Source organism: Salmo salar, chromosome ssa16 (assembly GCF_905237065.1).
Source record: "Salmo salar chromosome ssa16, Ssal_v3.1, whole genome shotgun sequence".
Taxonomy (NCBI): Eukaryota; Metazoa; Chordata; class Actinopteri; order Salmoniformes; family Salmonidae; genus Salmo; species Salmo salar.
Window position 1 is genome coordinate 73,795,595 of NC_059457.1, and position 27,206 is coordinate 73,822,800.

The 27,206-nt window shown below is 43.6% G+C and overlaps 2 protein-coding genes and 1 long non-coding RNA gene across 4 annotated transcripts; 2 read left to right on the forward strand and 1 right to left on the reverse strand.

The window, feature by feature from the left end:
* On the forward strand, positions 1-15,905 carry LOC106591656 (paralemmin-1). Its single transcript, XM_045697769.1, has 6 exons — positions 1-543; positions 6,858-6,900; positions 8,979-9,059; positions 13,059-13,174; positions 13,531-13,589; positions 13,862-15,905. Exons 1-6 carry the CDS (start codon positions 482-484, stop codon positions 14,245-14,247), a joined length of 747 nt encoding a protein of 248 aa, XP_045553725.1. The 5' UTR covers positions 1-481; the 3' UTR covers positions 14,248-15,905.
* On the reverse strand, positions 15,267-17,627 carry LOC123727874 (uncharacterized). The gene is made up of 3 exons (XR_006759828.1): positions 17,329-17,627; positions 16,805-16,952; positions 15,267-16,506 (listed from the first exon to the last, which is right to left on the reverse strand). It is a non-coding gene; the product is annotated as an uncharacterized lncRNA (long non-coding RNA).
* Positions 16,757-27,043, forward strand: LOC106575485 (polypyrimidine tract-binding protein 1). Of its 2 annotated transcripts, none has more exons than XM_045697768.1 (17): positions 16,757-16,979; positions 17,651-17,707; positions 17,874-17,892; positions 18,413-18,455; positions 18,816-18,988; positions 21,204-21,350; positions 21,514-21,723; positions 21,838-21,948; positions 22,096-22,285; positions 22,438-22,512; positions 22,675-22,811; positions 23,474-23,507; positions 24,002-24,094; positions 24,201-24,290; positions 24,568-24,694; positions 24,777-24,854; positions 25,291-27,043. In XM_045697768.1, the coding sequence occupies exons 1-17, from the start codon at positions 16,972-16,974 to the stop codon at positions 25,421-25,423; spliced, it is 1,725 nt and encodes a 574-aa protein (XP_045553724.1). In that variant the 5' UTR covers positions 16,757-16,971; the 3' UTR covers positions 25,424-27,043. The 2 variants fall into 2 exon arrangements, with proteins under 2 accessions (XP_045553724.1, XP_045553723.1); XM_045697767.1 differs by having other exon boundaries at positions 16,919-16,979; positions 17,808-17,892.
* The last annotated feature ends 163 nt before the right edge of the window (positions 27,044-27,206 follow it).

Genomic DNA, 27,206 nt, shown 5'->3' on the forward strand with positions numbered 1-27,206 from the left:
TCTTTCGCTCTCTCTCATCCTCTCTCCCTCCCTGTGTTTGACGAGCTGGTGAAAGCACAAACCTTTCCGCAAAACAGGTCGCCTACAGGAGACAAGCAAATCATAATTTTGAGGGAACCCGGAGAGCTTTCATCTCTCCAAAACCCGCCAATTCACCCACGAACTCCTGTAATGTCGTGGATCGAAGATAATTAACCGACAGCTTGTTCTCTCTCTGTTGTAGTGTTGAGCGGCACGAGCTACCGCGACACACGCACACACACACAGCTCGGGCGTTCCCGCGACTCAGCGGCCAACGGAAGGGTGTCAGGAGAGAGGAGAGGGAGAAAGGAGGAGGCGAAGGGGAGAGAGGAGGGAGAGGAGGGGAGGAAACCCGACTGTTTTGAAGCTATACGCCAGTAAACATAGACTATAAGCATACACAGTGAAAGAAGAGGAAACCGTCGCAGTGCTATTTTATTTCAGTGTGGATGAAACTAGGATGAGAGAGACGCCAAAGGAGAGAGACGCCATCGGTGACAAGTTAAAGGACTCCGCTATTGGGTAAGTAGCCTAACTACTGGTTTGTCTGCTCGTTACACGCAGTGTCTACTCACGACTATACTTGATCTGATTTCCGCGAATTTGTTGACTAGCCGTAGCGCTCTACTGCCTCAGCATCACGGAACAGCGATGAAGGACGGAGGTGAGGAGAGAAGGGGATGGAGGGATGGAGCAGAGAGAGAGAGATGCAGAATAGAGGGAAGACGAGATGAAGAGACAGTGTGTGTTTTCTAATGTAGGCATAATGTAATTATCAATGATACAGATCCCGTTAATGCATACATGGAAATGCATGACAATAATGTGAACAAAACAATATGATAATAAATACTAGCCTTACATAAATAAATAAACAATATACAGTACAGGCATAGCCGGATTATGAAATCATAGACCTCGGGGCACAGTTTTTTTTAGCCCCCACACACTTCCTGGTACACCATAATTTTCTGTAAACAAATCCATGCACCAAGATGCAATTCAATGCGTGGTTTCCTGTTGAAGAAAAAGCCCCTTTATAATAAAGCCATAATAACATTTGTAATGTAGGCTACAGTTTAGCAGGGGCGTTTTTAGGATTTCCACACATGGGGAACACTTGTTTGCAGCGTCCGAATATTTGTTTTGCATATTAAAAACGCATTTCATACAATTCTACATACTTTACAAGACAGAAGACATTATCGTTAATTAATCGTTTCTAATACCACACAAATAACCGAAATCAGTGGCTACTCTGACACTTACAAACGGAGATCAATCTGGTCTGGAATTCAAACAAATAATAGCCCAGGCTAATGGAGCGACACACATTGTACAATATTGGGAGGCAATATAGACTATACTGTATATACAAAAGTATGTGGACACCCCTTCAAATGAGTGGATTCGGCTATTCCAGCCACACCCGTTGCTGACAGGTGTATAAAATCGAGCATAGACAAACATTGGCAGTAGAATGGCCTTACTGAAGAGCTCAGTGACTTTCAACGTGCCACCATCATAGGCCACCTTTCCAACAAGTCAGTTCGTCAAATTTCTGCCCTGCTAGAGCTGCTCTGGTCAACTGTACATGCTGTTATTATGAAGTGGAAACGTCTAGGAGCAACAACGGCTCAGCCGCGAAGTGGTAGGCCACACAAACTCACAGAACGGGACCGGTGAGTGCTGAAGCAAGTAGCACGTAAAAATCGTCTGTCCTCGGTTGCAACACTCACTACCGAGTTCCAAACTGCCTCTGGAAGCAATGTCAGCACAAGAACTGCTGGTCGGGAGCTTCATGAAATGGTTTTCCATGGGTCTCCTGAGGGCCACAGCGGTCTAAGGCACTGCATTGCATCACAGTGCTAGAGGCGTTACTACAGACCCGGGTTCATTCCCGGGCTGTGCCACAACCGGCCGTGGCCAGGAGTCCCATAGGACAGCACACAATTGGCCCAGCGTCGTCCGGGTTAGGCGAGGGTTTGCAGGGGGGGGCTTTACTTGGCTCATCACACCCTATTGACTGCTTGTGGTGGGCCGGGTGCCTGCAGGCTGACCCCAGTCACCAGTTGAACGGTTTCCTCCGACACACTGGTGCGGCTGGCTTCCGGGTTAAGCTGGCGAGTGTTAAGGAGCACGGTTAGGCATGTCATGTTTTGGAGGACACATGATTCCACCGTTGCCTCTTCCGAGACCACTGGGGAGTTACAGCGATGAGACAAGCTCGAAATTTTGGAGAAAAAAGGGGGGTCAAATACAAAATACAAAAAAATAAAAATAAATACACCTAAAAAATGGGTTTCCATGGCCGAGCAGCCACACACACACAAGCCTAATGCTTTGATCACACTGACAGCGTCATTACATTGATTTCCAATGAAACGCTCCGTTTGCCTTGCAGCATTGCGTTGTAGAGGCAGTTGCAGTGCGTTCGGTGTGGTGCATACGTTGGATTTATTGAATGTATGCATCAAACTGTATGCCTAGACGGCTTGACAGAAATGGTAGCAGAAGGTGAATGTTGAATTTTTGTTGCATACATATCCAGATGATGCTGCGTACTATTTTGGGCAAGGACGCTGTCAATGTGATGGAAGCGTAAGATCACCATGCGCAATGCCAAGCGTCGGCTGGAGTGGTGTAAAGCTCGCTGCCATTGGACTCTGGAGCAGTGGAAACGCCTTCTCTGGATTGATGAATCACGCTTCGCCATCTGGAAGTCCGACGGATGAATCTGGGTTTGGTGGATGCCAGGAGAGCGCTACCTGCCCCAATGCATAGTGCCAACTGTAAAGTTTGGTGGAGGAGGAATAATGGTCTGGGGCTGTTTTTCATGGTTTGTGCTAGGTCCCCTTAGTACTGCAACTAGCTCTAACCTCAACTACATCAAACACCTTTAGGATGAATTGGAACATCGACTGCGAGCCAGGCCTAATCGTCCAACATCAGTGCCCGACCTCACTAATGCTCTTGTGGCTGAATGGAAGCAAGTCCACACAGCAATGTTCCAACATCTAGTGGAAGCCTTCCCAGAAGAGTGGAGGCTGTTATAGCAGTGGGTAAGCCCCTCCATTAACCCAGCCCTGAGTTCAGGGAGGAGACTCAGACAGTTTCCTCTCTTGCAGAAAATGTGAAAATAAACAGTATGCTTTGCCCCTGTATGTTGAATAGCTTATTCTATGCCTTATGTTCTCAAACAGTCAGGTGGACTAGGCTAACACGAATAATAATTTGACAATTTTAATTGTTGCTACATAGGATAGGACATAGGCGACACTAAACGATTCCAATATGTTAGTGTAATCATTTATGATGTAGGCCTACCTTTCATGTTTATCTATTTCTTTAACACGCACGCACGCACGCACGCACGCACGCACGCATGGCTCAGGCTCAGGCTCACACAGTCTTGTGGCATGCAGGTGACATGTTTGAGACGCTCTCCTCCCACTCCTTCCCATCTGCCCCCTTCTCTCCCTCCTCCCCATCATACCAGATAAAAGAAAGGATTTGTTTGTTTTCTCTGTCTGTTGTTTTCTGATAAATTGTGTCATTTTTAGCCTCTAATCTATTTTAATCTCTCTCTAGCTCTTTTTCTCCCTGTCCATCTCTCTCTCTCTCTCAATTTCAATTCAATTCAATTCAATTCAATTCAAGGGGCTTTATTGGCATGGGAAACATGTGTTAACATTTACAAAGCAAGTGAAGTAGATAATAAACAAAAGTGAAATAAACAATACAAATGAACAGTAAACATTACACTCACAGAAGTTCCAAAAGAATAAAGACATGTCAAATGTCATATTATCTCTATATACAGTGTTGTAACGAGTGTTGTATTTATGATGGTTGTATTTACAATGGTGTTGGTTCTTCACTTTTCTTGTGGCAACAGGTCACAAATCTTGCTGCTGTGATGGCACACTGTGGTATTTCAAACAGTAGATATGGGAGTTTATGAAAATCGGGTTTGTTTTCAAATTCTTTGTGGGTTTGTGTAATCTGAAGGAAATATGTGTCTCTAATATGGTCATACACTTGGCAGGAGGTTAGGAAGTGCAGCTCAGTTTCCACCTCATTTTGTGGGCAGTGTGCACATAGCCTGTCTTCTCTTGAGAGCCAAGTCTGCCTGCGGATGCCTTTCTCAATAGCAAGGCTATGCTCACTGAGTCTGTACATAGTCAAAGTTTTCCTTAAGTTTGGTCAGTCACAGTGGTCAGGTATTCTGCCACTGTGTACTCTCTGTTTAGGGCCAAGTAGAATTCTAGTTTGCTCAGTTCTTTTGTTAATTCTTTCCAATGTGTCAAGTAGTTATCTTTTTTTTTTCTCAAGATTTGGTTGGGTCTAATTGTGTTGCTGTCCTGGTGCTCTGTGGGGTCTGTTTGTGTTTGTGAACAGAGCCCCAGGACCAGCTTGCTTAGGGGACTCTTCTCCAGATTCATCTCTCTGTAGGTGATGGCTTTGTAATGGAAGGTTTGGGAATCGCTTCCTTTTAGGTGGTTGTAGAATTGAACTGATCTTTTCTGGATTTTGATAATTAGAAGGTATCGGCCAAATTCTGCTCTGCATGCATTATTTGGTGTTTTACATTGTACACAGAGGATATTTTTGCAGAATTCTGCATGCAGAGTCTCAATTTGGTGTTTGTCCCATTTTGTGAATTCTTGATTGGTGAGTGGACCACAGACCACACAACCATTAAGGGCAATGGGTTCTATAATTGATTCAAGTATATTTACCCAGATCCTAATTGGTATGTCGAATTTCATGTTCCTTTTGATGGCATAGAAGGCCCTTCTTGCCTTGTCTCTCATCTCGTTCACAGCTTTGTGGAAGTTACCTGTGGCACTGATGTTTAGGCTGAGGTATGTATAGTTTTTTGTTTGCTCTTGGGCAATGGTGTCTAGATGGATTTAGTATTTGTGGTCCTGGCGACTGGACCTTTTTTGGAACACCATTATTTTTTGTCTTACTGAGATTTACTGTCAGGGCCCAGATCTGGCAGAATCTGTCCTCCTTAGTTGGGGACAGAAGCACCAGATCATCAGCAAACAGTAGACATTTGACTTCATATTCTAGTAGGGTGAGGCCGGGTGCTGCAGACTGTTCTAGTGCCCTCGCCAATTCGTTGATATATATGTTGAAGAGGGTGGGGCTTAAGCTGCATCCCTGTCTCACACCACGGCCCTGTGGAAAGAAATGTGTGTTTCTTTTCCAATTTTAACCGCACACTTGTTGTTTGTGTATATGGATTTTATAATGTTGTATGTTTTTCCCCCAACACCACTTTCCATCAATTTGTATAGCAGACCCTCATGCCAAATTGAGTTAAAGGCTTTTTTGAAATCAACAAAGCATGAGAAGACTTTGCCTTTGTTTTGGTTTGTTCGTATGTCAATTAGGGTGTGCAGGGTGAATATGTGCTCTGTCGTACGGTAATTTTGTAAAAAGCCAATTTGACATTTGCTCAGTACATTGTTTTCACTGAGGAAATGTACAAGTCTGCTGTTAATGATAATGCAGAGGATTTTCCCAAGGTTGCTATCCCACGGTAGTTATTGGGGTCAAATTTGTCTCCACTTTTGTGGATTGGGGTGATCAGTCCTTGGTTCCAAATATTGGGGAAGATGCCATAGTTATGGATGATGGTAAAGAGTTTAAGTATAGCCAATTGGAATTTGTTGTCTGTAAATGTAATAATTACATTGAGGATACCATCAACACCACAAGCCTTTTTGGGTTGGAGGGTTTGTATTTTGTCCTGTAGTTCATTCAATGTAATTAGAGAATCCAGTGGGTTCTGGTAGTCTTTAATAGTTCATTCTAAGATTTGTATTTGATCATGTATATGTTTTTGCTGTTTATTTTTTGTTATAGGGCCTAAAATATTGGAGAAGTGGTTTATCCATACATCTCCATTTTGGATAGATAACTCTTCGTGTTGTTGTTTGTTTAGTGTTTTCATTTTCCCAGAAGTGGTTAGAGTCTATGGATTCTTCAATTACATTGAGCTGATTTCTGACGTGCTGTTCCTTCTCTCTCTCTCTCTCTCTCTCTCTCTCTCTCTCTCTCTCTCTCACATGCTCACTCATGATCATCAGCAGTCCTGCAGCAGATATATAAAATCAAATGCACGCACACACACACGCACGCAGGCACACACACACACACACACACACACACACACACACACACACACACACACACACACACACACACACACACACACACACACACACACACACACACATTGTATCAGGAGTTAGCTGTACATAACAGACTGATCAATGAACTCGGCCTTATGGCTCTGCTCTACCATTAGCATTGATTGATTGATCAGTCTCCTCTCTAACCCAAGACTGTTTCTGGATGTTTTTGAGTAGATGGGGAGAGTTATTCAATTCTATAATGAGAATCCCTCCAGAGTTAGGGTTCATGTTATAGGGTTACGATCAGTATTCATTTACGTGTTGTGTTATGTCATGTTATGCAGTGTGTGTTGTATGTCTCTCCTAATCCAGGTCTCTTGGTGTTTATTTCAGAGTAACACTGATCACACCCACGTACGGCACCACACACACACACACACACACACACACACACACACACACACACACACACACACACACACACACACACACACACACACACACACAGATCAGACCATCCACATCAACCACATCCAGGACCAGAGCAGCTCTACACTATGTTCCCAAGTCTTCCCAATGAGGCAGAGCGGTATTCCCTGCCAGAGCTCTGGAATCTATTAAAGCAAGAATGTTGACATCACTCTGTTATTCTTCTATCTCACTAACTTTATTTCTCTCTCTCAGGATGGCTGAGGTTTTGCAGCAGGAGAGAATTCAGGCCATCGCTGTAAGTGACACACACACACACACACACACACACACACACACACACACACACACACACACACACACACACACACACACACACACACACACACACACACACACACACACACACAGCATGCATGGTTTCATACAACCATTAATAATGATACTCCTGTGAGACCAGCCTGATCAACAGAAATAGACTTCGATTTCGGACGTTTGAAAAGTTCCTGAGAACTTTGCGCTCGCCAAAAAAAAAGAAATTGCCCAGCACTGGGCGCAAACTTATGAGTTCTAGTGGCCTACTCAGACCACTGCGCTACGACAGTTCACAATGCTCTAGCAAGCCGTGAGAATACTTTATGATACTTGAGGGTATGAGGTCGGTTGGTTTGCAGAGCCTTCCCCAAACCATGCCGAATTAACCCTGTAACCTGAAACCCTATGTTAGACAACTAACCATTTGTATGTTAGATCAATATTTTGCCTGTTCTACCATCCTGAAACATCCTGTTACTGTCAAACTTCCTGCCACTCATTGCTTTTTACCCCTCCTCCCCCCTCACATACACACACACACACACACACACACACACACACACACACACACACACACACACACACACACACACACACACACACACACACACACACAGACCTATTAGCCCTTTCAGCCCCTATCCCTCCAGACCCCCTATCCCTCCAGACCCCCTATCCCTCCAGACCCCCTATCCCTCCAGACCTCCTATCCCTCAATACCCCCTATCCCTCCAGACCCCCTATCCCTCCAGACCTCCTATCCCTCAATACCCCCTATCCCTCCAGACCTCCTATCCTCCAGACCCCCTATCCCTCCAGACCTCCTATCCCTCCAGACCCCCTATCCCTCAAGACCTCCTATCCCTCCAGACCCCCTATCCCTCCAGACCTCCTATCCCTCAATACCCCCTATCCCTCCAGACCTCCTATCCCTCAAGACCCCCTATCCCTCCAGACCCTATCACTCCAGACCTCCTATCCCTCCAGACCTATCCCTCCAGACCCACTATCCTCCAGACCTCCTATCCCTCCAGACCCCCTATCCCTCCAGACCTCCTATCCCTCAAGACCCCCTATCCCGCCAGACCTCCTATCCCTCCTATCCCTCCAGACCCCCTATCCCTCCAGACCCCTATCCCTCCAGACCCCCTATCCTCCAGACCCCCTATCCCTCCAGACCTATCCCTCCAGACCTCCTATCCCTCAAGACCCCCTATCCCTCCAGACCTCCTATCCCTCCAGACCCCCTATCCCTCCAGACCCACTATCCCTCCAGACCTCCTATCCTTCCAGACCTCCTATCCCTCCAGACCTCCTATCCCTCCAGACCTCCTATCCCTACAAACCTCCTATCCCTCCAGACCTCCTATCCCTGCAGACCTCCTATCCCTACAAACCTCCTATCCCTCCAGACCTCTTATCCCTCCAGACCCCCTATCCCTCCAGACCTCCTATCCCTCCAAACCCCATATCCCTCCAGACCTCCTATCCCTCCAGACCCCCTATCCCTCCAGACCCCCTATCCCTCAAGACCCCCTATCCCTCCAGACCTCCTATCCCTCCAGACCTCCTATCCCTACAAACCTCCTATCCCTCCAGACCTCCTATCCCTCCAGACCTCCTATCCCTCCAAACCTCCTATCCCTCCAGACCTCCTATCCCTCCAGACCCCCTATCCCTCCAGACCTCCTATCCCTCCAGACCTCCTATCCCTCCAGACCCCCTATCCCTCCAGACCTCCTATCCCTCCAGACCTCCTATCCCTCCAGACCTCCTATCCCTACAAACCTCCTAACCACATAGAGCCTGTAGATGAATGTCTGTAGCTGAACATCCAGAAGCATTAGGCTAATGCTAGAAGCAGTAATGGACTCATATCCGGCATGAACATGCAGACACAGCACACATCACATTGGTTAAAATGTTTAACATGGCCACTTACTGTGTGTGTGTGTGTGTGTGTGTGTGTGTGTGTGTGTGTGTGTGTGTGTGTGTGTGTGTGTGTGTGTGTGTGTGTGTGTGTGTGTGTGTGTGTGTGTGTGTGTGTGTGTGTCTTTACAGGAGAAGAGGAAGAGGCAGACAGAGATCGAGAACAAGAGGAGACAGCTGGAAGATGACAGAAGACAGCTTCAACACCTAAAGGTACACACATACGCACGCACGCACGCACGCACGCGCACACACACACACACACACACACACACACACACACACACACACACAGACACACACACACACACACACACACACACACACACACACACACACACACACACACACACACACACACACACACACACACACACACACACACACAGGCCTTTGTGTCTCTGTTTAGTACCAGATAGAAACACACTCGGCTATCACAGACTGTTAACACAAGCTAGGAGATAAAGCCTGCTTCGATTCACATTACATAGCCTCCCTGTTATCTCCCCTCTAGCTGACTTGACCAAAGTTAAAATAGCCCTTTGGTAACCCTTCACACACTGACTGAAGCACCAGCCTCTGATAAAGTAGTGTGTGTTAGAACACCACCAATGACCTTGTGTGCTCCCATTCCTGTCTTTTCTGTGTGTGGCTAAAACGGGGTACAGTATGTGTGTGAGAGTGGTTTCCTGCTCAGAGGGAGTGGGACACAAATCTGTTTCCTCTGACGAACCTTCTATGGATTGTCTCTAGACACACACACGTACACACACCGTCACACACACACACACACACACACACACACACACACACACACACACACACACACACACACACACACACACACACACACACGCACGCACACACACACACACACACACACAATGAGTTCTACAGCGGCTGTTTCTAATTAGGTGTCGTATGTGATGATGTAATGCAACCTGGAGATTTTGTGATGTAACCATGGAGACGTGCACACATATGGTAGAGAAGTAAAAGTTTGAGAGTAGAGTAAGGTGTGTGTGTGTGAGTGTGTGTGTGTGTTCCTTCCATTGTCAGTAGTGTAAGTAGTTTTTACACCAGAACAATGAACAGCGTGCTGAGCTGGGGAGGGGTGTGTGTATCCAACTATGTGGGTGGGGGGAAGGGGAGACACTGCTGATAGCTACTTTACTGAGGAAAAATGGACTTACTATGTCTGATGTGTGGTCGTCCCACCTAGCTATCTTAAGATGAATGCACTAACTGGAAGTCACTCTGGATAAGAACACCTGCTAAATTACTCAAATGTAACATGTCAAATGGAGGGGGAGAGAGAAATACTGAAGAGAGAGGGAGGATTGTTATGCAGCATTATGGGAAATGTATATACATGTTTGCTTAATGGAGAGAGAGAGAGAGATAGAAAGGGAGCGTGATGGATGAGAGACAGTGAAGTAGAGAGAGAGAGAGAGAGAGAGAGAGAGAGAGAGAAAAGAGAGAGGGGGTGGATGGATGGATGAGGAAAAGGGGAGTGTTGTTTGTAAATTCTTCTTCATCATATGGTTGGAATGCACATAAAGCTGACAGAAGAATGCTGGGGAGAGAAGGACTACTCCTTTAACCTGGAGCTGGTCTAGCTGACAAGAATGCTGGGGAGAGAAGGACTACTCCTTTAACCTGGAGCTGGTCTAGCTGACAGAAGAATGCTGGGGAGAGAAGGACTACTCCTTTTAACCCTGGAGCTGGTCTAGCTGCGTTAGTATATTATGTATGTTTGTAATAGTGTGTTATATGTGAAAATGTGTTCGTATATAAATTGTATTTTAATATTTAAGGACTCTTGGAAGATTAGTCCAAATGGGGACTAAAAGAGATCCAAATAAAATAAAATAAAATCTCTAGGGTATGTGGGACGGTATGTGGGACGGTAGCGTCCCACCTTGCCAACAGCCAGTGAAATAGCAGAGCGCCAAATTCAAAACAACAAAAATCTCATAATTCACATTTCTCACACATACAAGTATTATACACCATTTTAAAGATAATCTTCTCGTTAATCCAACCACAGTGTCCGATTTCAAAAAGGCTTTACGGCGAAAGCATAGCATTAGATTATGTTAGGACAGCACCTAGACAAGAAAAACCACACAGCCATTTTCCAAGCAAGGAGAGGCGTCACAAAAACCAGAAATACAGCTAAAATTAATCACTAACCTTTGATGATCTTCATCAGATGGCACTCATAGGACTTCATATTACACAATACGTGTATGTTTTGCTCGATAAAGTTCATATTTATATCCAAAAACCCCATTTTACATTGGCGTGTAATGTTCAGAAATGTTTTGCCTCCAAAACTCCCGGTGAATGAGTACATCAATTTACAGAAATACTCATCATAAACTTTAATAAAAGATACAAGTGTTATGCACAGAATTATAGATAAACTTCTCCTTAATGCAACTGCTGTGTCAGTTTTCAAAAAAGCTTTACGGCGAAAGCGAACTTTGCAATAATCTGAGTACAGCGCTCAGACATCAAAACAAGCCATACAGATACCCGCCATTTTGGAGTCAACAGAAGTCACAAATAGCATTATAAATATTCACTTACCTTTGATGATCTTCATCGGAATGCACTCCCAGGAATCCCAGTTCCACAATAAATGTTTGTTTTGTTTCGATTAAGTCCATATTTATGTCCAAATACCTCCTTTTTTTCGCGCGTTCAGTCGAGTAATCCAAATGCACTGTGCTCGCGCAGTAAGTTCCGACGAAAAGTCCAAAAAGTTATATTACAGTTCGTAGAAACATGTCAAACGATGTATAGAATCAATCGTTAGGATGTTTTTATCATAAATCTTCCATAATATTCCAACCGGACGATTCCTTTGTCTTCAGAAATGAAAAGGAACACACCTCACTCTCACGGGAGCGCACGTGATTGAGCTCATGTCATTTTCTCAGTCATCTGATTCCAAGCGCTCTTATTCTCTCCCCATTCACAGTTGAAGCATGACACAACGTTCTAAAGACTGTTGACATCTAGTGGAAGCCTTAGGAAGTGTGAAATTATCCTACAGACACTGTATATTAGATAGGCAATCACTTGAAAAACTACAAACCTCAGATTTCCACACTTCCTGGTTGGATTTTTTCTCAGGTTTTTGCCTGCCATATGAGTTCTGTTATACTCACAGACATCATTAAAACAGTTTTAGAAACGTCAATGTTTTCTATCCAAATCTACTAATAATATGCATATCTTAGCTTCTGGGCCTAAGTAGCAGGCAGTTTACTACAGGGACGCTTTTTATCAGGACGTCAAAATACTGCCCCCTACCCCAAAGAAGTTAACCTGGAACTGGTCTAGCTGACAGAAGAATGCTGGGGAGAGAAGGACTACTCCTTTAACCTGGAACTGGTCTAGCTGACAGAAGAATGCTGGGGAGAGAAGGACTACTCCTTTTCCCTGGAGCTGGTCTAGCTGACAGAAGAATGCTGGGGAGAGAAGGACTACTCCTTTTCCCTGGAACTGGTCTAGCTGACAGAAGAATGCTGGGGAGAGAAGGCCTACTCCTTTTCCCTGGAGCTGGTCTAGCTGACAGAAGAATGCTGGGGAGAGAAGGCCTACTCCTTTTTCCTGGAGCTGGTCTAGCTGGCAGAAGAATGCTGGGGAGAGAAAGCCTACTCCTTTTTCCTGGAGCTGGTCTAGCTGACAGAAGAATGCTGGGGAGAGAAGAGACAACCTACTCCTTTTTCCTGGAGCTGGTCTACGTAGCTGACAGTGTCAGCTATACACTTACAAAAAAGTGTTCAGAAGCCTTTTTGGTTCCAGGTAGAACTCTTTTGGGTTCTTTTGTAGAATCCTCTGTGGAAAGTTTTCTACATGGAACCGAAAGGGTTCTACCCATAACCAAAAATGGTTCTTCAAAGTGTTCTCCTATGGGGACAGCCGAAGAACCCTCATTGGTTCTAGATAGCACCTTATTTTTCTAAGAGTGTACATACCCTAAATACCTTCCTCTGTGAGCATGGGATTGAACCTCTATTTCCTACTGTCTCTCTATCCTCTCTCTTTGCCCTTGCTCATTCTATTCTACCTGTGTGTGTGTGTGTGTGTGTGTGTGTGTGTGTGTGTGTGTGTGTGTGTGTGTGTGTGTGTGTGTGTGTGTGTGTGTGTGTGTGTGTGTGTGTGTGTGTGTGTGTGTGTGTGTGCGTGTGTGTATAGTCGAAGGCTCTGAGAGAGCGCTGGTTGTTGGATGGGGCTCCAGAGGAAGATGAGACTCAGAGACGACTTCAGGAGGACGAAGAGAGGACTAAGGCACTAGAGAAGAGCATCCTCTGGTTAGTACACATACATACGCACACATACACACACATACACACATACACACACACATGCCGTTGCCGGTCGTCGTTGTTGATAAAGCAAAGTGACTCTTTAATTTATCTTTAATACTCTTTCTCCACACACTCCATTCATGTGTAATTAATGTGTGTGTGTGTGCGTGTGCCTGTGTGTCTGTGTGTGTGCGTGCGTGTGTGTGTGTACCTGTGCCTGTGTGTGTGTGTGTGCCTGTGTGTGTGTGCCTGTGTGTGTGTGCTGTGTGTGTGTGTGTGTGTGTGTGTGTGTGTGTGTGTGTGTGTGTGTGTGTGTGTGTGTGTGTGTGTGTGTGTGTGTGTGTGTGTGTGTGTGTCAGCCTGGAGCAGGAGATAGAGGAGCTGGAGAATCCGGTCGTGACCAAAGAGAACGGAGGAGGTCAGTTCTACTGTTAATAAACTGTTAACATTCTGAACATTATTTTCCATCTGGTATTGCATTTTTTTCCATTTGTTAAAAATTACCAACATTTGCTGATTATATGATGCAAACTATTTTTATATGACGGGACTTTATTCACATAAAAACAGTTGGATGGAAACCTGGCTAGATTTTTGTTAATGTAGAGCCTAACCAGCTCCCCCCCTCTCACTCTCCTCTTTCTGTCCCCTCTCTATTGCCCCCCTTTCTCCTCTCCCTTCGCTCCTCAGCTGTAAATGGAGTATCACAGAACCAGAGTCCTAGAAGAGAACTAACAGGAGTAGAAGCCAAGCTGTTGGGTCCCAGTCCAGACCAGGCCAGCGCTGAGAACCCTGTTACCCTGGTCTTCATGGGCTATACAGCTCTGGAGGGTGAGACAGCAGGGGAGGTGGGGGAGGCAGGGGGGACAGAGGGTGGAGATGGCTCAGTCAAGGCGGAGTTTGTGATGCTACCAGACGGGGAGGGGAAGGGGGTAAGAGAGGGGGAGACGGAGACCCAGGCAGCAGCCAATGGGAGTACGGGTGAGAAGGGGGAGGCAGGGGGGGCAAATGGGGGAGGAGGGGAGGAGGGGGAGAAGGAGAAGAAACAGAGTTGCAAGTGTTGCACAGTCATGTGAGTGTTTGTGTGTGTGTGTGTGTCCGTGTGTCCGTGTGTGTGTGTCATAGAAGGAGAGATGTATGTGTGTGTGTGTGTGTGTGTGTGTGTGTGTTTGTGTGTGTGTGTGTGTGTGTGTGTGTGTGTGTGTGTGTGTGTGTGTGTGTGTGTGTGTGTGTGTGTGTGTGTGTGTGTGTGTGTGTGTGTCAGAGCAAGAGAGACTTGAGTGCGTACGTGTGTATGCGTGTCTGATCACACACTTATCAGGACTACAAAACCAAACAGTCCGACTCCTCCTGCCAAGCAGCAAAAACTACAGCCAACACCAACCATATACAACCAACAGACACTGGAGAATCAGTACTACTGTGTATTACTGTAGTAGTACTACAACAACAACCTACAGCCAGGACAATATACACTAGACTATGTACTACTCTAGTACTACAATAACAACCTACAGCCAGGACAATATACACTAGACTATGTACTACTCTAGTACTACAATAACAATGGGGAAATCTGAAATGGAACCCTATTCCCTATAGTACCAAAACACTCCCACAGTGCACTAGTATAGGGAAAAGGCTGCTATTTCAGATGCAGCTAGTACCTCCAGACTGATCAAACAAAAACTCCTTCACTGTGTACTGCTATCGTACTACTATTTACTACGATGTATTTCTTCTGATATGGATTATTCTTTTTTTTTATTGCTATTTTTATATTTTTCTGTCTTGACATTTATAGTGTATTCTGTGTGTACTTCTGTATTCTATTGTATTAATATTATCTTTATTATTGAACTGGATGTGCCGTCACGTTATTGTTGAAAAGAAAATGTAGCAGGTCTTTGTATTGTAATGTGTCTGCTATCGGAGCCATCTGGAAAATGTCTATCATTGTTTTTTAGTCCAGAATATGAAGAAGACATACATTTTGTATATTTCTCTGTGTATCAAGTATTTATCCGTCAGTTTCATATTACATTGTCTCTGTAATATAATTTCACAGTGTGAACAGTATTCAAATATATTGATATCAGGTTTTATACAGTGTATTTATTTGTTTGGTTTCTGCCAAATCATAGCCAGCCACACTCCACATGCAAGCTTGTACCATCATCACAAATCAATAGGTAAACCAATCAATCAATTAATCAAGCAACCACACCATGTCATCTGGTACATCTCAGATAACATCATTATCTCTGTTTTAAACTGTCCATCCCATGTCATCATCTCTATCTCATCATCTCAAGTCATTTATACTCTACTTACATCTAGTAATCTATTGATCTCTATTCATATCTACTAATCTCCTCATTAGACTCACTATGACACTGTGCAACTCATAAACACATTTCACTATTTTTAATTTTTTTTTAATGTAAAGGATGGCTGGTTCACTGTTTGAGTCAAGCCCAGCCATTGTTTAAATGCTGATGCTTATGAATTTTGTTGAGTCAGTGATGTTGAATCTTCTGATGTAGCATTAACTCTAACTCTGATTAGTGTTGTTATTGATCGTAATACTCCTCATCAGGTCTGATCAGTATCATTGATAACTATATCCATCATCACGGCATATTGCTTAACATGAATGTAATAATGGGTTCTACTGGGATCGAAGGGAAGGTGAAACCTGTCGTCAGCAGAATAAACCTTCCATTCCCAGAGACTCTCTGGTGTCTGTGTGTTCCATTACCCTGCTCTACAGTGTACACTAGGGGAAAGAGAAAGGGTGGGGTCTGGGATGAGAGAGGGAGGAGGGAGAGAAGGGAGACTGGAGAGGATAGGTTGAATGAAGGGAAATAGAAAGGGGAGAGGGAGGTGGAGAGAGAATGTGGGGTTAGGGGGAGAGAGAGAGAGAGGAGCAAGCGAGTGAGAGATTACAGATCTCTCGCTGGAACCAGGGAGTGTGATGGTCTTGGGTTAGCTGGGGTCGTTTATGGGTCGTTTATGGGTCAGATCCACACACCTCTGATTACCTCTGCTTTTTTTATGCATTGGAAATAGTAACAACTGTTTCAAACCACTTAATACAACAACAACAAAAACATGCAAAAAACACCTCGGTCAAGTATGTGAAATACTTTTGAATAATTGATTGATTACCCAGCGTGGAGTTTGTATCTAAATGACTATTCCATTGGTTTCCATTGTATCCAGCATGCTAATCTGCTGCTGAAGTATGAAGAACGTTGACATATTGACCCAGTAGGTCTGGTTCAAAGTCCCGAAGTTAACGAAATCACACAGCTGCTCCTCCTCAGTCAGCCCTGTAATAGACAAATTATGCCATCTGTTGGCCAATGCATGAACTACAACCCTGTATGGAATTTGTATTTTCTGAACTACATGAACTGATTGTGAAACAGGAAAGAAGCAGCATTCGTTGTTTAGTTGCAAAGGTTTGCGAGTCAGCTATCCAATACTAGAACATAAAAAATCAAAATGTGTCAATGAAAACCATTCTTCGTTATTTTTTCCAGGTAAACAAATGCAAAGCAATGGTATGGTTTCACAGTTATTTTGGTCAAATTTCGTCCAAGAACTTTAAGAGAATGTTATACCCACCCTTTAACGAACCAATCAAATCGCGATGCTAGGTGTAAGTGCCCGCCCATTTCAGGCTCTTCCAAGTACCTGGACCAATCAACGAACGCCTCGGTGTATTCAGCCATTTTGTATGAAAATCAAGGAAATCTGCCGCCGCTCCAGAGACCTGTGGATTATATCGAACGATGGAAGGGTGAGTGAAAAATATGTAGTTTCATGTCGAAAAGAAACGGAAATAATCTGACCGTAGTTTGACTTTTTTGTATTTTATTTTTATATACAGCCATGTTGTTATGCAATCTGTTTACTATATTTGTGTTTTCTAATAGTTTAACGTTTAGTTTGAGACGAGATGATGCTTGAGACTTTCAACAAAGCTAGCTAGCTAGTTAGCATTGTACGCGCGTGAGCGTGTCCGGAAGAGATGCGAACTAGTTGAAGTTATGACTTAATAAGGGTTGTTTAAAAAAACAACGTATTATACTGCAAATAACAGAAAAAACGCTAGTTGCAGTTTTTTTAATGTAGACGAAAATAACCACCTTTAAAGTATTGCCAAATGTAGTTTAAAAAAAACGCCCATCTTGAATCAACGTGTCTTTGTAGCTAGTTTCCGCATTCCATATGTGCGCTCGTGTTTGTGGAAGGCGAATGGTGTGTGGTCAGGATTAGGTTGAGTTCTCGAATAACTCTATGGTTATTAGCTGGTCAGGGACATTTCAATTCAACGACGTGAACTAGCGCAACTTTTCATGAGTCAATTCAGTTTCTAGCTAGCTATGAACTTCCATAAAGTTAGTAACTAAACTTCCTCTTTCCTCCTGCATTTCCTCGTCTCCTCTCTTTCCCCCTTTGTCTCAACAGACACAAGTTAGATGCTGATCTTTATCCTATGGGACCTGGCTACGTCACAGACATAGAGTAAGTCTGCTGATAGGTTTTACATTTACAATCAATCTAAAATGTAATGTAAAATGTTGATTGAGTGATTTACTGATTTGCTGATTGGTTGATCTTTTAGGAAAATGCATCCTGCCCTCTTTGGAGTAACTCAAATGAGTAACCCTCCTTTTCTCTCTCTCCCCAGTGTCTCAGTGGGTACCAAGGTAGGCATCTTTTCATTCACAATTTAATTCCTTGTTTTTTCTCTCTGTCTTCTGTGCTAAAACGTTGGTTAAAATCTCTCTCTCCTCTCTGGCTGTGTCTGAGTGCTGTTAGCATGAGTGTCTTCTCGTTGTCTCTCTGTCCCAGTCAGTCTTCTAGCCTGGCTGTAACAGTAGCTGTATTGTAGAGAGATGGAGTGAGGCTGCTGGGCCACTCCAGACATGAGCACCATTGACTGACTGACACAGAGCAGCTTCATTAACTGTAGTCTGTATGAGCAAGACCATCTGTCTGACAGACTGCTCCTCTCCAGCCATAACTCTGTTAATACATTTACCCGGGTTGTATTTGTTGGTGCACGTAGCAAAACCTTTTGCAACAGAAAATGGAAACAAGTTTGTTATTGAGCATGTTCAGGGTTTTCTTCCGGTTAGTGCTTAGTGAATACAACCCAGCTGGGCCTGTCTCTGTCTCCATGATGTATGTGGTTATGATCATTGTGAATGTTCCTTTCTCTTCCAGAGGGGATCTGATGAACTCTTCTCCTCCTACATCATGACCCCAGGTGTGTGTGTGTAGCTGATGGTTAATCAGAATGTTCTGTGTTGTTCTCTAGTAGTTAATGATAATGTGTCTGGTAATCAGAATGTTCAGTGCTGTTCTCTAGTAGCTGATGTTAATATGTCTGTTAATCAGAATGTTCAGTGCTGTTCTCTAGTAGCTGATGTTAATGTCTGTTAATCAGAATGTTCAGTGCTGTTCTCTAGTAGCTGATGTTAATATGTCTGTTAATCAGAATGTTCAGTGCTGTTCTCTAGTAGCTGATGTTAATGTGTCTGTTAATCAGAATGTTCTGCGCTGTTCTCTAGTAGTTAATGGTGCTAAGAGTAAGAAGTTGAATAAAAAGGTGTTTGTGTGTTTGTAGCCAACGGTAATGACAGTAAGAAGTTCAAAGGTGAGATGCGGAGCCCCAGCGCTCCATCGCGTGTCATCCACCTGCGCCAGCTGCCCGGAGACATCCAGGATTCTGAGGTCATCAGCATGGGAATGCCCTTTGGGAAGGTCACCAACCTTCTGATGATGAAGGGAAAGAACCAGGTACGCGCGCACACTACAGGTCCTTTACCCTAAAGGTGTTCTCACTAGAGGTCGACCGATTATGATTTTTCAACGTCGATGCCGATTATTGGAGGACCCAAAAAAGCCGATGCCGATTTAAAAAAAAAAAAAAAAAAAAAAATGTTATATATTTTTTTACATATATTTTTATATATATATATAAAATCCTGATTTTTTTTTTTTTCTGTAATAATGACAATTACAACAATACTGAATGAACACTTATTTTAACTTAATATAATACATCAATAAAATCTATTTGGCCTCAAATAAATAATGAAACATGTTCAATTTGGTTTAAATAATGCAAAAACAAAGTGTTGGAGAAGAAAGTAAAAGTGCAATATGTGCCATGTAAAAAAGCTTACGTTTAAGTTCCTTGCTCAGAACATGAGAACATATGAAAGCTGGTGGTTCCTTTTAACATGAGTCTTCAATATTCCCAGGTAAGATGTTTTGGGTTGTAGTTATTATAGGACTATTTCTCTCTATACGATTTGTATTTCATATACCTTTGACTATTGGGTGTTTTTATAGGCACTTTAGTATTGCCAGTGTAACAGTATAGCTTCCGTCCCTCTCCTCGCTCCTACCTGGGCTCAAACCAGGAACACATCAACAACAGCCACCCTCGAAGCAGCGTTACCCATGTAGAGCAAGGGAAACAACTACTCTAAGTCTCAGAGCGAGTGACGTTTGAAACGCTATTAGCGTGCACCCGGCTAACTAGCTAGCCATTTCACATCGGTTACACCAGCCTCATCTTGGGAGTTGATAGGCTTGAAGTCATAAACAGCGCAATGCATTGCGAAGGGCTGTTTTAATGAATGCTTACGAGCCTGCTGCTGCCTACCATCGCTCAGACTGCTCTATCAAATCATAGACTTAATTATAACATAATAACACACAGAAATATGAGCCTTAGGTCATTAATATGGTCGAATCCGTAAACTATCATCTCGAAAACAAAACGTTTTTCCTGTCAGAGAAATACGGAACCATTCCGTATTTTATCTAACGGGTGGCATCCATAAGTCAAAATATTCCTGTTACATTGCACAACCTTCAATGTTATGTCATAATTACGTAAAATTCTGGTAAATTAGTTCGCAATGAGCCAGGCGGCCCAAACTGTTGCATATACCCTGACTCTACAATGAACGCAAAATGACACAATTTCACCTGGTTAATATTGCCTGCTAACCTGGATTTCTTTTAGCTAAATATGCAGGTTTCAAAATATATACTTCTGTGTATTGATTTTAAGAAAGGCATTGATGTTTATGGTTAGGTACAGTCGTGCAACGATTGTGCTTTTTTCCGCAAATGCGCTTTTGTTAAATCATCCCCCGTTTGGCGAAGTCGGCTGTCTTTGTTAGGAAGAAATAGTCTTCACAGTTCGCAACGAGCCAGGCGGCCCAAACTGCTGCATATACCCTGGTGCTGTTTGCAAGAGAAGTGACACATTTTCCCTAGTTAAAAGAAATTCATGTTAGCAGGCAATATTAACTAAATATGCAGGTTTAAAAATATATACTTGTGTATTGATTTTAAGAAAGGCATTGATGTTTATGGTTGGAGCAACATGTACCTAAGCGATTATATGCAACGCAGGACAGGCTAGATAAACTAGTAATATCATCAACCATGTGTAGTTAACTAGTGATTATGATTGATTGTTTTTTATAAGATAAGTTTAATGCTAGCTAGCAACTTACCTTGGCTTCTTACTGCATTCGCATAACAGGCAGGCTCCTCGTGGAGTGCAATGTAAAGTAGGTGGTTAGAGCGTTGGACTAGTTAACCGTAAGGTTGCAAGATTGAATCCCCGAGCTGACAAGGTAAAAATCTGTCGTTCTGCCCCTGAACAAGGCAGTTAACCCACCGTTCCTAGGCCGTCATTGAAAATAAGAATGTGTTCTTAACTGACCTTCCTAGTTAAATAAAGGTCCAACATTATGAAAACTTAAAATCGGCCCTAATTAATCGGCCATTCCGATTAATCGGTCGACCTCTAGTTCTCACACACACTACAGATCCTTTACCCTAAAGGTGTTCACACACACACTACAGATCCTTTACCCTAAAGGTGTTCTCACACACACTACAGATCCTCTACCCTAAAGGTGTTCACACTCAGGCACACACACATGGTGTCCACACACACCTTCCCTGGCTGATCTTGTGTGTGTAGGCGTTCCTGGAGATGAACACTGTGGACCAGGCTCAGACCATGGTGAACTACTACGCTACGGTCACCCCCCTCATCAGACAGCAGCCTGTATTCATGCAGTACAGCAACCACAAGGAACTCAAGACTGACAACTCACCTAACCAAGTGGTAAGAGGACACTTCCACCATTGATCCATACCAATATGAGACTCACTAACTTGTATGTCTGTAGCACATTTGTCAAATCAAAGTTTCTTTGTCATATGCAGAGGTTACAGCATAGTGCCCACAGTACAATGTAATAACAGTGTATGTTTGTCCCCCCCTCCAGAGAGTCCAGGCAGCACTGCAGGCGGTGAATGCTGTCCAGGGTGGCACCATGTTGGGCTCTACCATGTCCGGTATGGGGGGTGGGATGGGCGCTAGCATGTCAGTCGGAGGGGGAGAGATGGGAGCCAGAGGCATGGCCACCCAGAGTCCTGTCCTTAGAGTCATAGTAGAAAACCTCTTCTACCCCGTCACACTGGAAGTCCTGCACCAGGTACGCACACTCCACCAGTGTTTGTTAGTCATGAGTGTGTTCAAATGGTTTTCTTTTGCTTGTTGTCAAAATTCCTGCAGCAGGGATGTAACCTGTGTGTGTTGTCCCCTGTAGATCTTCTCCAAGTATGGGTCTGTTCTGAAGATCATCACCTTCACTAAGAACAACCAGTTCCAGGCTCTGGTCCAATACGCTGACCCCATGACGGCACAGCACACCAAAATGGCACGTACAACCCCCCCCCAACCCCCCATAGACCTCTGATTTCTCCATCTCTCTCTGCCGCCTCCAGATGGTCAGAACATCAATTATAGATGCTGTAAATGGACTTGCCTGAACTTCCACACACCCCTAATCCCTCTGTCTCTGCAGTCTCTAGACGGTCAGAACATCTATAACGGCTGCTGTACTCTGAGGGTGAGTTTCTCCAAGCTGACCAGCCTCAACGTGAAGTTTAACAACGACAAGAGCCGTGACTACACCAGACCTGACCTTTCTACTGGAGAGCAACACAACCCTCAGCCTGGAATGGACCAGCACGCGATGGCTGCTGCCGCCTTCGGTAACACACACACTTTAGACCGGTGTTTCTCAAACTTTTTTGTACCAGGAGCTAGCACGCAGCTACCAGGGTGCTCTTCTGGAGACTGTCAAACTGACACTGAAATTAGACTCGTCTTTTTCCCTTCTCTCTCCCACCTTCTATCTCTCCAGGGTCTCCAGGTCTGATCTCAGCGTCTCCTTATGGACACGGATTCCCCCAGGCCTTCACTCTACAGCAGGCTGCAGGTACATCCTCACGTTAACACAGTCAGCTGGTTCACTCTACCTGTAGCCTCCGTTTATTACATAGCTATTACTACATTGTCAAATCATCGGTCGGTGTACTCCAGCTGCACAGCTTGGCCCCGGTGCTTGAGATAACGTGTGTGTTTCTTTGTGTGTGTCTAGGTCTGTCTATGCCCGGTGCCTTGGCGTCATTCGGTATGGGTCCAGGGGGCATGGCCGCTAGTCGTCTCGGCCTGCAAGCTCTCGGCGGTGGAGGAGGACAAGCTGGCGTCCTATTGGTCAGCAACCTCAACCCAGAGGTCAGGACTGTTACTACCCACACACTCTTTCTCTCACCCACAAGCACACCAGTATACATCCTTTCTCTATCGTACAAGCACACCATAGTAAACTTTTCCTCTGAGCCCTTTAAATGGGTGTGTCTCCACGGTTTAGAACTAACAGTCTTCTGTTATCTTCCATTTCATGGCTTCCTTTTTGTCTATTCTTGAGTTGCTGGAGACACAATAATCCTTATATAGAGACACCCCCCATGTTATTGTACTGTATTATCTGACCTGTACTGTTGCATTGTTAATCTGTCTCTTTTCTCCTCCTAGTGTTGCCATAGTGACAGTGTTTTAATTTAGACACTTTTGTGTTTACTGACCTTGTTCTTTTCTTTACCTCCTTTTCTTTCTTTTATTCTCTCCCCCCCCCATCTCATCCTGCTCTTTGCCCTTTATAAAAACTCACTCCTCTGCCAACTGTCTTTCTTCTTGTCTTTCTCCCTCTATCTCTCTCTTTCTCCTCCTCTCCCTCTCTTTCTCCTCCATGTGATCCTCCCGTGGACCTCTTGGCTGCTGACTGCTGGACTCCATCCCTCCATCCCTGACTCCTCTCCTCCCCCACTTTACCCCTGTCCCCTCCCTCTTGCTCTCCCCCTCCCTGGTTCCTCTACCTCCCCCTGCTGTTTATAAAGAGCGTTACACCAAACTGCCTCTTTATTCTCTTTGGTATGTTATCAGCCTTTCGTTTTCCGTTTATGACTTTAGATTTTACATTTACCTACTGTTACCAATAATATTATATCATCACTGTACCTACCTCATTCAGTCTTCATTTACCCTTATATTGACCTAAATATTTGTTTATTTTATCATCCTTTAATCGGTTTCACTTTATATATTTATTTAATTACCAACTGGTACTGAATCTAACTATCTGTTAGCTGGGCTGGTTTTCATGTTGTGGTCTGTCTGACTGTTGGTCTGTCTCTGAATCAGAAATCCAAGCTCTCCTTTACATGAATCAGTCGTTTCATTTCAATGGCCAGAAACGGAGTAGTGTGGTGGTATAGAACCTGTTGTCTGGGCATTACAGTAGTCTAGTCTGTCTGCTGTTGATCAAGACGATCACATTACAACACTGACATTACAACTAATCTTTCTTCATGAGAAATGCATCTGGTTTGGAGTGTGTGCTGTGTTTTAACCTGTGTGTTCTCCAGGTGTGTATGGCGATGTGATGAGAGTTAAGATTCTGTTCAATAAGAAGGACAACGCTCTGGTCCAGATGGCTGATGGCACACAGGCTCAGCTAGGTACTGTGTGTATGTGACCGTGCGTCTGTGTGTTGTTGTTGTGCGTTGAAGTAGTTAGTAGCACGTGTATGTGTTCTGGTGTTTGACGGTCTTGTCTTCTTCTCAGCGATGAGCCACCTGAACGGGGTGCGTCTCCATGGCCGGTCTCTACGTGTCTCCATGTCTAAACACACCACCGTACAGCTGCCCAGAGAAGGTATGTACACACACTACCATGTCTAAACACACCACCGTACAGCTGCCCAGAGAAGGTATGTACACACACTACCATGTCTAAACACACCACCGTACAGCTGCCCAGAGAAGGTATGTACACACACTACCATGTCTAAACACACCACCGTACAGCTGCCCAGAGATGGTATGTACACACACTACCATGTCTAAACACACAGCTGCCCAGAGAGATGGTATGGGCCGTATAACATCCACTACTGTTGTGTCATGACATGTTCTACTCTATCCTATTCAAGGCCATGAGGACCAGGGGTTGACTAAGGACTATGCCACCTCTCCTCTCCACCGTTTTAAGAAGCCTGGCTCCAAAAACTACAACAACATCTACCCCCCCTCTGGCACACTGCACCTCTCCAACATACCGTACGTACACACACAACATCCCCTTTATGTATGAAAGTGTCCTATTGCTTTCTCCGCTAATGCTTTCTCTTTCTCTCTCTAGTCCTGCAGTAGGAGAGGAGGATCTGAAGGCACTGTTCAGCAGTTCAGGAGCTTCAGTCACAGCCTTCAAGTTCTTCCAGTAAGTCTCAACATCCAACTACACTTTTATGACATCACTACCTAATGATCAAATCAAACTTTATTTGTCACATGCGCCGAATACAACAAGTGTAGACTTTACCGTGAAATGCTTACTTACAAGCCCTTAACCCAACATTGCAGTTCAAGAAGAGTTAAGAAAATATTTACCAAGTAGACTAAAATAAAAAGTAACACAATAACAAGGTTATATACAGGGGGCACCGGTACTGAGTCAGTGTGCGGGGGTACAGGTTAGTTGAGGTCATTGATGTGCTTGTCTTTATGACATCTTTACCTATTGATGTAATAGTCTTTGTGGCATCACTACCCGACGATGTAATGGTCTTTATGACGTCACTACCCAGTGGTGGAATGGTCTTTATTGCATCACTACCTGATGTAATGGTGAATCCTCTTTCCTGGTGTGTGTATAGGAAGGACCGTAAGATGGCTCTGATCCAGATGAGCTCAGTGGAGGAAGCTGTTGAGAGTCTCATCGAGTTCCACAACCATGACCTGGGAGACAACCACCACCTCAGAGTGTCTTTCTCCAAATCTACCATCTAACACAATCACTCTCACACACACACACACAGACACACACACACACAGCTGTAACTACAGAGTATAGACCAAACCTGTTTATCAGAATGCCTTCCACGTCGTTTGTATGTCAAGTCTTATTCCACTCGAGACACACTTAATCATTCCTTTATACTTTTTTTAAAAGTTTTATTATTTTTACACAATTATTTACGTTTACTATGGATATAATCGGTTCATATTTTATTTTAGTAGTTCTACTTCTATGGATGGAAACTCACAGAACTCTCCAAGATGCACATCTTGTATTTCTGTTTCTACACTCTGCAGAATGCACATCTAGTCTTTCTGTTTCTAGATTACAATGTTTTATTTTTTTCCATTTGATATACTTAAAAAAAAAAAAAATCCATGCATTAATGTTTTCTGTTTCTGTCTGTCCTTGGGATCTTCACCACTAGTCATATTGATCTAACAAAATGCCTTTCCGCAACAGTCTAGTGCCTTAACCAGACCAGCCGGCTAGCCTTTCCATGCTATTACATTGATTTTATATGATTAGACTCTCAAATAAGATTTGTCTTTGAACATCAATAATTTGATTTGAAATATATGGCTGTGGTCTTCCCTTTTGATTTCTAGATGTACACTATGCATTCCAGTTGTATTTTTGTAACATTGGTAGTTCTATACTCTATCATTTTCTATACCGTGTACTGTTATTCTATACCGTGTACTGATATCTACCGGTCACTGTGCATCAAGTCTTAATTCTTGCTCCAGAGGTGCCACTTAAAATCATGTAGCATTTAGTCTTTAGTGCCTACTTCACCCCTAATATTTTACACACACACACAATACTCAAATTTTATTTCATACAGCCTTAGATATTTAGTGCCTACAACACAAACGTATCTACCTTTGTTCTGGTACTGACTGTCTATATATGGCTTTTGCTATAGATTCTTCTGCAGCATAAATGGTTTCATGTAGCTATTGATGGTTGTTATTGAGGACCAAAGTACCTACCACCCCTACTACTTAAACAATCCTTGTCAGTTTAAAAGACACTGTTCTAAACTCTCTTTTCTCTCATTGGTTTGATTCTATGGTCCAAAATGAAAGATTTTGTTTTAATTTTAGACCTAATCAGTCAGCCACTAGATTTAAAAATAGTAATTTTGAGTGAGTTATACCTTGAATTTGTGATTTGGTTTCTTGTCCCATTTCTGTTTAATTACAGTTAAATTCCTCTGTTGGTAGAGTACTTTAAGCATGAATATATACTGTATGTTGACCTAGTTGACGATATCACAGTGGATAGCTGTGATGTAGTTCTGTATTCCTCTCCTGGTAACGGTTGTTGCTTTTATTTTCCATTATGGGTTTTATTGGGGTCAGGGGTCAACAAGATGTGATGTCATGAAGCAGTAGGAGGGTTTTTGTCTGTCTATATTTAGTGTTTTTGTACCACAGTGATTTGGATTAAAGATTCCATTTCATTCCAACATGTATATTTTGATATATAGTTAACAAACATTGATTCCAACATGTATATTTTGATATAAAGGTAATGCCAGCTTTCTCTGGAGGGCTGTAAAGAAGAGTTTTGTATCACAAAGAAATTAAACTTAATGGACACAGCCTTGTCTGTGTTTATGTTTGTTGATTTCCAAATGGCCCCCTAGTCTCAAGGCACACTTGTAGCTCTGAAAGGATTTGAGAGGTTTAAGCAAGTTTCTCTGCCTTCTGATAGGCTTGGGAATCTGGTCAATCCCTGTATGGCCACTTGGTGGAGCCAGAGCCA